This window comes from Danio rerio, chromosome 18, assembly GCF_052040795.2.
Source record: "Danio rerio strain M-AB ecotype USA chromosome 18, GRCz13ab, whole genome shotgun sequence".
NCBI lineage: Eukaryota > Metazoa > Chordata > Actinopteri > Cypriniformes > Danionidae > Danio > Danio rerio.
Window position 1 is genome coordinate 54,122,501 of NC_141038.1, and position 11,625 is coordinate 54,134,125.

At 41.6% G+C, this 11,625-nt stretch overlaps 2 protein-coding genes across 12 annotated transcripts in view; both read right to left on the bottom strand.

Moving 5' to 3' along the window:
- zgc:158464 overlaps positions 1-5,147 on the bottom strand; it is a 136,938-nt gene extending 131,791 nt beyond the window's left edge. For all 9 annotated transcript variants that reach the window (NM_001442139.1, NM_001442137.1, NM_001442136.1 and 6 more), the window contains 1 exon segment: positions 4,656-5,147. In NM_001442139.1, the coding sequence (NP_001429068.1) occupies positions 4,656-5,060 (405 nt within the window). In that variant the 5' untranslated portion in view covers positions 5,061-5,147.
- A 1,170-nt stretch (positions 5,148-6,317) lies between these two features.
- Positions 6,318-11,356, bottom strand: ccnb1l (cyclin B1, like). 3 transcript variants are annotated; one of them, XM_087291897.1, is made up of 9 exons: positions 11,243-11,356; positions 10,943-11,071; positions 10,769-10,846; positions 10,108-10,281; positions 9,158-9,316; positions 7,833-8,069; positions 6,927-7,067; positions 6,664-6,765; positions 6,318-6,592 (listed from the first exon to the last, which is right to left on the bottom strand). In XM_087291897.1, the coding sequence occupies exons 1-9, from the start codon at positions 11,261-11,263 to the stop codon at positions 6,533-6,535; spliced, it is 1,101 nt and encodes a 366-aa protein (XP_087148023.1). In that variant the 5' UTR covers positions 11,264-11,356; the 3' UTR covers positions 6,318-6,532.
- Between the last annotated feature and the right edge of the window lie 269 nt (positions 11,357-11,625).

Here is an 11,625-nt window from a genome sequence, read left to right on the forward strand (position 1 = left end):
GTGGCCAACCGTTTCAACTAGCTGACCCGCATGCTCTTTGTTTTACTCATCATAACCATTCATTCATTCATTTTCTTTTTTGGCTTAGTCCCTTTATTAATCAGGGGTTGCCACAGTGGAATGAACCGCCAACTATTCCAGCATATGTTTTAAACATCGGATGCCCTTCCAGCTGCAACCCAGTACTGGGAAACACCCATACACACTCATTCTCTCACACACACACACACTCATACACTACGGCCAGTTTAGTTGATCAGTTCCCCTATAGCGCATGTGTTTGGACTGTGGGGGAAAACCACACCAACACGAGGAGAACATGCAAACTCCACACAGAAACACCAACTGACCCAGCCGAGACTCAAACCAGAGACCTTCTTGCTGTGAGGGCACCTACACCGCAGAATAGTAGGCGGTTCATTCCACTGTGGTGACCCTGATGAATAAAGGGACTAAGCTGTAGGAAAATGAATGTTTAGTTATTAAATGTTGCCCTTTGAGATATTTAAGAGTCTCCTGTAGTCATTATGTGAAGAAGATAAACTTTATTCTTAAGTTCAACTCAATCACTGTGTATTTTGTACAGTGCTGCACAATAATGACTCTCAAAGCAGCTTCACAAAAGGTGCACAAAGCCCAACAATAATAATTAATGTGTGTGTGTGTGTGTGTGTGTGTGTGTGTGTGTAGGCAGTGATTTGCTGTTCGTTGTCTTTCTCTCCAGAGAATGAAGAATCTCCAGCATTAATGTGTTTCACAATCCAGATACACACAGATATCGGCAGTCAGAGCATTAGCGGAGCGTCTGCACAATTATCAAACACTCGTAAAGTCATTAAGACATTAGCTGGCCTTTTCAGAGCTCTCTCTGTGTGTGTGTGTGTGTGTGTGTGTGTGTGTGTGTGTGTGTGTGTGTGTGTGTGGCCAATACAGAAGCAGAATGATGAACAAAGTCACACACACACACACACACACACACACACACACACACACACACACACACACACACACACACACACACACACACACACACACACTCATTAAATGCGGAGTTGTTGTTTTAACCCAAGATTAGGTCAAATATGGACAAACTCAACAGTAGTGTAAAAATGGAATTTAAATTTCAAACACTTTCTCACACACTCTCTATCTGCCACACACACTCTCTCACAGTCTCACACACTCTCTATCTGTCACACACACGAACACACAGTCTCACACACTCTCTCACAGTCTCACACACTCTCTCACACACACACACACACACACACACACACACACACACACTATGCGTGACTGAAAATCATATAAACATGGCTGTGAACATATTCAGTGACAGAGATTCTCAGTTCCCGCATGAGTGTGTGTTATTCAGCGGTTGTTATCTGAGAATACACACCTTAGAATATCACAACTGACCAATCAGGATCCAGTGTTCCAGAGCGCCGTGCAGTAAGTTACAAATAATGCATGTCAATGTGGTTATTAATGGAGAATAAAGCCTGATAGGACTATCAGCAGCAGAACCATCAGAGAGATGTCTCATATATCTCTAATATATCTCTAATATATATATATATATATATATATATATATATATATATATATATATATATATATATATATATATATATATATATAATATATCTTTAAATAAATAGACACTTTTGGTGACACTTTAAATGATCCTGCTTACAATATTGACCAAAGCAATCAGGATTTTCCCATTATTCACCAGCCCGAGTGAGTGTATGACATCACAGTGTGTGCTGAACGCATGTGTGATTGCATCATGTCAGTGTGTGTGTATGTGTGTGTTTGTGTGTGTAGTGGGATCACAGAACACACACCTCACAGGAAAAGGTGTGTCAGGAATGAAGAGCAGAAAATCTCAGGATGATTGTACTCTCTCACACACACACACACACACACACACACACACACACACACACACACACACACACACACACACACACACACACTCTACTTTACATAACGCTACGCAAGAACACTCAAGACATGCGGGAACATCCATGCGCACACACACTCGTGCAGGGGAATATGAGCATGCGGTTGAACATTTTTTACACACACACACACACACACACACACACACACACACACACACACACACACACACACACACGCACACACACACACACACTCCTCAGTAATGCTACAAATGCTGGGCTGAGGTAAAGCAGTGTTGGGTCAAATATAGACAAGCCATTTTAATCAGTCAAACTAATGTTAAAGTTAACTTTTTGTATCAAGATGTGAAATAAAAGTGAGATACAGTCGTCATCATCTGTGCAGGAATATCCAGATTATGAATCTGGAGGATATATAGAGAATAAGATCACACACTGAGAGTGACGGTGTTCAGGATTAACGCACTACTAAAGCTTATAACAGCGGCAGGTTTGAGCTCTGAGATGTTGCTGGATGTCCACAGCAGATTGTAGATCAGTGATAAGAGCTTTAACCGTCGTCAAACACACAAAACAACCTGTTTGACTGGTTCTGAAACACTGAAGTACCTTTACCCTCAACCATGCCAGACTGTGGAAACGGTCAAATGTTTTCTCAATATGATGAAGACACTGAATATGATGACCAGACAGTCCTCAAGAATACCGACACTACAGATGGAGTTAATAAAGGCTATTTTATATTCAGAAAACAAAAATCTATTAATTATAGTAGTAGGTCATATTAACTGGAAACTAAAGTTAAAGTTACTAAAACTTTTTATTATTTTATTTTATAGTATACATTATATTATATTTTTATTTTTTATTAATTTTTAATGAATTAATTATTAATTATTTTTATATATTATATTAATATATTATTTTATATTATTATTTTATTTGTATTTATTATTGATTTAAATATCAAATTTTCATGCATTTTTTTATTTAAAAATGATATTAATTGGAACCCAAAATCCTTATTCTATGTAGACACTTCAGCCCAAAAATGCAAGTGCATGCTCAATGTGTGCGTGTGTGTGTGTGTGTGTGTGTGTATATGACTGTCTAAAACTCTATTTTACATTTAATAACTAAAAAAAGGTTTTAATCGATGTTAATATTAACTGAAACTTTTTATTTCTATTTATTATTTAAAAAAAAAAAAATTATATATATGCAAGTGTCCTGAGTGCATGCTCAGTGTGTGTGTGTGTGTGTGTGTGCCAGTATAAGATTATAATGGTGTGATAACTCTGGATAAAAATATCATGCTTTCACCGTATTGTGATTACTGCTCTACAATATACTCCTCTTAAATGTCTGGGTAAAATGATATGAATATTTTTCCTGCTTTGAACACAATGGCTGCGTCTGAAATCTTCCATATTTTGATAAAAACAGTATGCAAGCAGAGTAGTATATGTCCGAATTCATTGAATTGGAAAAACAGTGTGCGAGCAGTACCCGGATGACTCCAGCGAGATTCTGAAGTGCACATCTGATGGGCACTATGCTATCCCATGGTGCATCGCGAGAGAATTAACGAATGAGAAGCGAATACGCTCCATTCATACTACTGACATGCATACTGTCTAGAATGAACTTTTCTATCAGTCGAGTAGTAAATTCAAATTCAAACGTACCAACCGAGTAGCAGGCGATTTCAGACAGCGCCGATATGTTTTAATTTGAGCAACATTTAAAATATTTTATAGCAGCAAATTCTATTGAATCGTTGACTTCAGCTGTCTTCATTAGTTTCAAAAACTCAATTTTTTACTATTTAAAACGGCATCTGAGATACTGCTGTACTAAAAACTAGAAAAATCGTTCATACAACGTAAGAACAGTAAAACAGAATTACTGCCAGTTTTAAAACGGTTATCGTCTCATGCCTAGTGTGTGTGTGTGTGTGTGTGTGTGTGTGTGTTCCTAAAACTCTATTTTACATTTAAAAATAAAAATGTAAACTTTCAATCAATAATATTTAACATTGATTTAAACATCTTGTTTCTATATATTATTATCAACATCATCATCATCATCATCAGGGGCAGACTTAGTGATTTTGGAGGCTCTAAGCAATTTCTGGTATGGACCCCAGCATTGAAACTCAAACTCTCTTTCTCTATAGATATTTTTATCTCTGTAGATGCGTTTTTTGGTAAATAAACTGCATGTTAAAATATATTTTTAAGTAGAACCTTAATCTTCCTAATGTAAAATTAAATACAATAAGTTCACAGACTGTGTACAGTTCATTAGCCATATCTGTGATTAGATTTTAACATTCACATGTTTAGTATGGAGGGAACGTTCCACTACTGAAAAGAAGAAAAGATGTTAAAATCTTAATGGTGACATACAGACTTTACAACCTATGATAGAACATTTATAAAAGAGCTATATGATCAATATAGATTTCTTGGCATTGGTAGGGGCCCCCTAAATCCCAGGGGCCCTAATGTATGCAAGGTCCTGAGTGCATGCTCAGTGTGTGTGAGAGAGTGTTATAGTTAACTCGTGTAGTAATAGTTTCCTCCGCAGTTGTCGGGCTCCGCGTGTGTGTGTTATAGTATAGAGCTGTTCTGACTCTTATCCGCTTTCCCCCTCAGCTGTCTGGCTCCATGTTTGTGTGTTAAAGAGTGTTATAGTTAGTACAGAGCTCTCATGACTTACCTTGTCCGCTTTTCCTCCGGAGTTGTCGGGCTCCGCTGGCGGGGATGTGGGTGTTTTGACCGCGTTGACTCCGCTGCTGCTGCCCGTGCTCGAGGCGCTCCGCTCGGCAGCCTCCACCTTGATGAGCCGGTGTATAGGAGACCCGAACCGGACCTCCGTAGCCCCCGCGGAGGAGCCTAGGCTGCCCGTGAAAGACGCGTTTCCGCCCGGCGTGTACGGGTCCTCGAAGTCCAAGTCCTTCTGCAGCTTGTATGCGGTCAGGATGTCTGGCTGCTGCTGGAGCGGAGAGGCGGCTGGCGGAGCGCACACGGCCGTCTGGAAGTGCCTGTAGTCCGGCTTGGGAGGCGCGGGCGGCGGGGCTTTGGTGGTTTTGAAACCCAGGTGCTCCTTGAACCAGCGGGCCATTCCGACCGAGCATTATACACAGCTATCCGCGGCTCCCAGAAGCGCTGTATATCCGAGGACTCCTCCACTTTCTGTTTGAGAAACTCTGTGTGTGCGCGTGTGTGTGTGACAGCTGAGCGCCTGCTGCTGCTGCTGATGGAGACTCTACCTGAGATCCGCACTGCCACCTATTGGCGGCTCTGCGCCCAAACACTCCACACTTCAGCACTAGACTTGCTGCTTTACATGTTTCACACTTTTATTAACTGTTAGTGGTTTTGATTTGACTATTTATTATTTAATTTACCTGTTTATTGTTTCAGACTTTTGTCACTTTTATTTGTTTTTAAATGTGTTTGTTTAAACATTTGACACATTCTTTAAATATTTATAGTTTTAAACATCCTCACACAGGGGGGACAGTGGTTAGCTCTGTGGACTCACAGCAAAATGGTCAACGGTTCGAGTCCTGGCTGGGTCAGTTGGCGTTTCTGTGTGGAGTTTGCATGTTCTCCCCGTATTGGCGTGGGTTTGCTCCGGTTTCCCCCACAGTCCAAACACATGCGCTATAGGGGAACTGATCAACTAAACTAGCCGTAGAGTGTGAGTGTGTATGGGTGTTTCCCATTACTGGGTTGCAGCTGGAAGAGCATCCGCTGTGTAAAACATATGCTGGAATAGTTGGCGGTTCATTCCGCTGTGGCGATTCCTGATAAATAAAGGGACTAAGCTAAAGAAAAATGAATGAATAAACATCATCACACACTCTAAACAAAAATAAACACACACTCTGGGTCAAATAGGGGCAAACAAGTCCTTTAAACTTGAATTTTTTTAATAACCCAAGTTTGTGCATTCCTCAATCTCAATCTTGGGTCAAATATTTAATATAAGATTTATTTAACCCAATTTTGGGTCAAAAATGGACAAATTTGTTAAAAAAAAACAGGTTATTTTCTTACATTAAGTTTCATTATATTTTAACCCAACAGTTTGTCCATATTTGACCCAGTATTGAGTTAACACAACCCAGCATTTACTTTAGAACCTGCTTTTAGTTATGAATGTTTCTGTTGTCACTGAAGTTGATTGTGCGCTCTGAAACAAATGCTGGGTTGAATTCATCAAATTTATGCTGGGTCAACACCACAAGTTGGGTTAATAAACCCAGTGTTTTTGTTTTAGAGTGCACCTTATACTGTCCTCATCTCGATATGATTGCAGCTGAATGGAGAGTGGAGAGAATTCTCTCATCAATGACTGATAAATGCATCAAAGTAAAATAATAAAATTCAATATTCATTTATTGACGAACGCTGCGTTTAAATCAGCTCACTCATTGCTTTACACTGATACAAACCTGTACATCAGCACTGCTCATCCAGCTGATAGACACACACGACATGATATAATGGCGGGATTAAAAGCATTAATCATTTAAAATCATGACTGATGAAGTGCATTAAAACAGTCTCAGGGCTGTAGATCAGAGCTCAGCGCAGTGTTCTGGCCATGTGCATCTGCTTCTGGTATCTGCTGTGGATCTCCTGCAGCTGAAGAGCAGAACAGTTCAGCAGGAGAAATGATGCGGTGTACAGCTGATGGAGAGGTGTCATTTACTCACCGCATGTTCAGAGCTGATCTTCTTCAGCTGATTCTCCATCTGCAGCATCACTGGAGTCAGGGTTTCTGCACTGTATCCGCTCTGATGCTGGAGATGGAGACTCTGACCAACAACAACACACAACGTTTAGTGCCAGAGGATGGATGGATCAGTCAATCAATCAATCAATCAATCAAATTAAACCAAACACACAGCATTTGGTGGCAAGATGATGGATAGATGGGTCACTAAATCAACATGGTAGACGGACAGTAAATCCTCACCCGCTCTCCAGAGTCCAGAATCCTGCGAGATTCAGCAAACGCAGCGGCAGCGAGGAGAGACGGAGGAACATGGAGAAGATCAGAATCCAGAACTGAGACTTCCAGGAGAAACTGAGCCAGAGACTGATGCTGCGCAGAGGCCTGAGCACACACACACACACACACACACACACACTTTACTGTGTTCCTATGATTATACTTCACTACCACACACACGCACACATATACACACACACAAAATAACAGACATGTGCACTCATACACATGCGCACACACAAGAAAACACACACGCAAATGCACACGCAAATGCACACGCATGCACATATACAAGCATGCATGAACAAACACGCACCCACACACAAACACATGCCTGCACAAACATGTGCACACACGAATGAACACACACACACACACACACACACACACAGCCACATGCATGCATGAACAAACATGCACCCACAGCCACACACACATACACACACACACACACACACACACACACACACACACACACACACACATGCATGAAAACACACATGCATGCACAAACACGCACATAGCCACATGCACGAACACACACATGCTTGAACAAACACACATCCATACACACAAACACACATGCATGCACAAACACAGCCACATGCATGAACACACACACGCATGCCCAAACACACATGCACACACAAGCGCACAGCCACATGCATGAACAAGCATGCAAGCACGCACACGCACACACACACACACACACACACACACACACGAACACACGAACACACATGCACGCATAAACACAAACACAAAGGTGAGCGGGCTTGACAAACCACCTGTAGAAAACCCTTTTCTTTCTTTTTCTCTCTCTCTCAACACATACACACACACACACACACACACACTGTATGCATATACCTGGCTGACTCTGCAAGCTCTCTGCAGAAAGTGCAGCGGGTTGGGTCGTCCGAGGCTGTAGTCGAGTCGTTTGAGGATGATCCTCTCCATGCGCCGTACGTCTCCACATGAGTACGCTCCATCAGTCACGAACGCGAAATCTCCCACCGTCGGCGGATACACCTCCTCATATTTACAGGACAGCAGCATGGCCGTCACACACACCAGCTGCAGATACTGCTTCGGCACCGGGTTACTCTACAGACACACACCACAAACATTCTATTGTTGAACAAAAAAGGAGATATTTTGAAGAATGTTGGAAACCTGTAACCGCTGACATCCATAGGAGGAGAACTGAATACTATTAAAGTCAGTGGTTGCAGGTTTTCAACATTCCTCAAAACATCTTCTTTCGTCTTTAATAGAAGAAAACCATTTTATAATCAGCCTCTAAGAAACGCTGGGTTGTTTAAACTGACCCAATCTTTGGGGTAAACTTGGTACTATTCATTTATTTATTTAGAATTGGGTTTAGATGAACCAGCATTGGGGCGGCACGGTGGCACAGTGAGTGGCATGATCGCCTCACAGCAAGAAAGTCTCTGGTTTGAGTCTCGGCTGGGTCAGTTGGTGTTTCTGTGTGGAGTTTGCATGTTCTCCCCGTGTTGGTGTGGGTTTCCTCCGGGTGCTTCGGTTTCCCCCACAGTCCAAACACATGCGCTATAGGGGAACTGTGTAAGCTAAAGAGTCTGTATATATGTGTGAACGAGTGTGTATGGATGTTTCCCAGTGATAGGTTGCAGCTAAAAGTGCATCTGCTGTGTGAAACATATGCTGGAACAGTTGGCGGTTCATTCCACTGTGGCGACCCCTGATTAATAAGCTGAAAAGAAAATGAATGAATAAACTAAAATGTTTAGAGTGCATTGACTTCTATAGGGGGGAAAACAAATACTGTTGAAGTCAATGGATACAGGTTTCCAACATTCTTCAAAGTATCTTCTTTTGTATTTAATACACTTAAAAAATATTTATTGGAGTAACACAATTTTAAAGTGGTTGCCAAATTTATGAGCCGAAATTAAACCAAATTAGGTTGAACATTACTTAAATCAGCCCATATAAAAAGTTTGCAACCACTTTAAATAATAATCTATATAGTAAATGAGTAAATCTAACCAATCATATCATTCAGTGTAAAAGAAAAACTCAAACTGCTTTCAAACACGTTAAGAGTGAGTAAATTAGGACAGAATTAACACTTTTGGCTAAACTCCCGCATGACATATTTCTGTGAATGAAGCGTGATGTGTTAAATGTGTGTTAATCAGCTGATCTCAGACCTGCAGGAAGCGGTCGATGATGCCGACGGTCATGAACAGAGTCTCGGGCTGCAGTCTGAACTCTCTCTGCACCTGCATCAGCCAATCCAGAGCCAGCGCTCGCATACCTGCAGACACCTGCTGACCCTGCAGATAACACGGCCTGACGGAGAGCGCAACCTGCAGGATTGAAGAGGGCTTATTCTGCAGAAATCACTTCTATAAGGGGTTTAAACACAGTGTGTGAGTATCTCCAGCAGCCTGTTTGTTCTAATCAGACTTGATGCAGAAACACTGTGATTGACATTCTCCTGCTGTACGTGTCATCAGGGGGGGAAAGCCCCACCCATTATTCTTCATCTCATTAGCATGTCCAGCAGCCCTGAGTGAGAAGCAGCCGTCTGTCCATTAGCCATTAGAGTGTTTGAGCTGCTGAAGATGATGTCAGCATAGACTAAGAGGATTATAGATGTGGAGTTCTAGATGAACAGAGACAGGAGCCACATAGACTGACAGAAGCATCAACACACACTGATGCGCACACACACACCTGACCAGCACTCACAACACACACACTGCTGATTTACAGCTGTCAATATGCTCTTCCATATGCATCTGTAGCTCCGCCCTCTTCAGAAAAGAGCACAATCTCATTTGCATTTAAAGTGACAGTCACCAAAACACCACAATTAGGATCAAAGCCTGAAAGGGTCAGTTTCAGAGCTGGAGAACATTATCTGTGTGTGTTCTCAGCTCAAACTCTCACACACACACACACACACACACACACTCACACTCTAGACACAGCAGAGACGCATTTACAGCTTGTTAAAGGAGCAGAATAGGTCTCCTTTAAGAGCTGTAAACTAATTGCATGGTTCATGTGATTCTTTAGACAGTTTCTAAAGACCTTCAGCCTCATTTCCTTCATTTGCATGAAAAAAGGAAGTAAAGCTATGATGTGTTTTCACCTCGAGGTGTTGTAAATAAGTGTAGATGTCTCGCTCATATTCACAGCACATCTGCGCATCAGCAGCGTCCCCGGAACCCTGAATCTCCTGGAGCAGAAGACTGGAGAAACACTGAGGAGAATCAGCCTGAAACACAGCGGCAGCGGCGGCACAGTCTGGAGCCTGAGGAACCGGCTGATGGAGAACACACAGTTACTCATTCATTCATTCATTATGTTTTATCAACAGCATTAGCTTCATGGCAACACTTGTATTTCTTTTCTAGTCCAAATATCTCCATATTCCTAAATCCGTCAGCATTTTCCAGACGAGCACAAAATATAGTGTTGAGTTCAGAAATGTTCAGAAATCCTCTACACAAGCAGAATAATCTGACAACGGGATAATAGATCAATCCGGACTATTTCACTCACCCTTATCACATTATTTTGTGTTACCATAGCAACTGTAGAATTACCACAACAGATCAATTACTGTAGTTGTTGTGTTACCATAGCAACTGTAGAATCACCACAGCAGATCAATTACTGTAGTTGTTGTGTTACCATAGCAACTGTAGTATTTACCATAATATTATTACATTATTTTTTTCATGTGTCTCACTCATGAACAGATCTATGTTTAGGTGTATTGACCATGCTGCACACACACACACACACACCTCTGGCGTTTTCTCCTTCTCTTTGGCCTCGCAGTTGGATTTTGCGCTTTGCTTCTTCGCGCGCGCAGCTTTCGGCTTCTAATGAAGGAAATGATGTTATTTCACACTACAGACAGAGGAAGGAAAGTGTGAGCTGTTGAATAAACCGTGACCCGCTTGACTTCACTACTGTACCTTCAGCACCTCCACACCTCTCTCCAGCCCGATCAGGTTGGACGCGTTTCCTAACGGGACTCTGGAGCGGAGAAAATACGGTGCTGTCTGCGGCTTCTGCGCACGCGTGGCGGCGGATTTGGAGCGCGCCTGAGGAACAATCCAGCAAATCAACCGCAATAACACTTCATTACATCAACAATAACTCTCAGAAACACTTCATTACGTCTACAACATGTCTCAGAAACACAGCGGACTCTCAGAAACTCTCCAACACTTCATCACATCTACCTATCTGATCGACTTATAAACACTGCTTACTTGTGTAACTCGAGGCGACATTGCTTTATTTGGCTGCTGTTCTTGTTTTCAAGTATAAAGTACTCCTCAAGTAATGCGATTTAAAGTTTATACGCCGAAATCTGCGCGCTAATTAACATGGACACACTGCAGCTGCTTTATTATGCGCGTTCATTTCCCGCGAGCGCGCGCAACGTGCACGACAGTGACATCTAATTACCTCAAAAACAATTACTAATGTTCATTTTAAAATTATTTATAATAATAGTACATTGATTTTGATGCATTTCTTAAACCAAATGCGTTAATCTAAATGAATAAATAAATATAGGCTACTTCATGAAATTAAATGCAAAAATAAATCTTCCATTATAACAAACTGGCGTCTGTTATCATCTTGCAGT

Coding starts and splice junctions, on each gene's coding strand:
- ccnb1l (XM_087291897.1), bottom strand. CDS start 11,263: ATGTCGCCTCGAGTTACACAA. Junction 10,282..10,768: donor AGAAGGAGAAAACGCCAGAG/GTGTGTGTGTGT, acceptor GTTCTCCATCAG/CCGGTTCCTCAGGCTCCAGA. Junction 9,317..10,107: donor CTTATTTACAACACCTCGAG/GTGAAAACACAT, acceptor TCAATCCTGCAG/GTTGCGCTCTCCGTCAGGCC.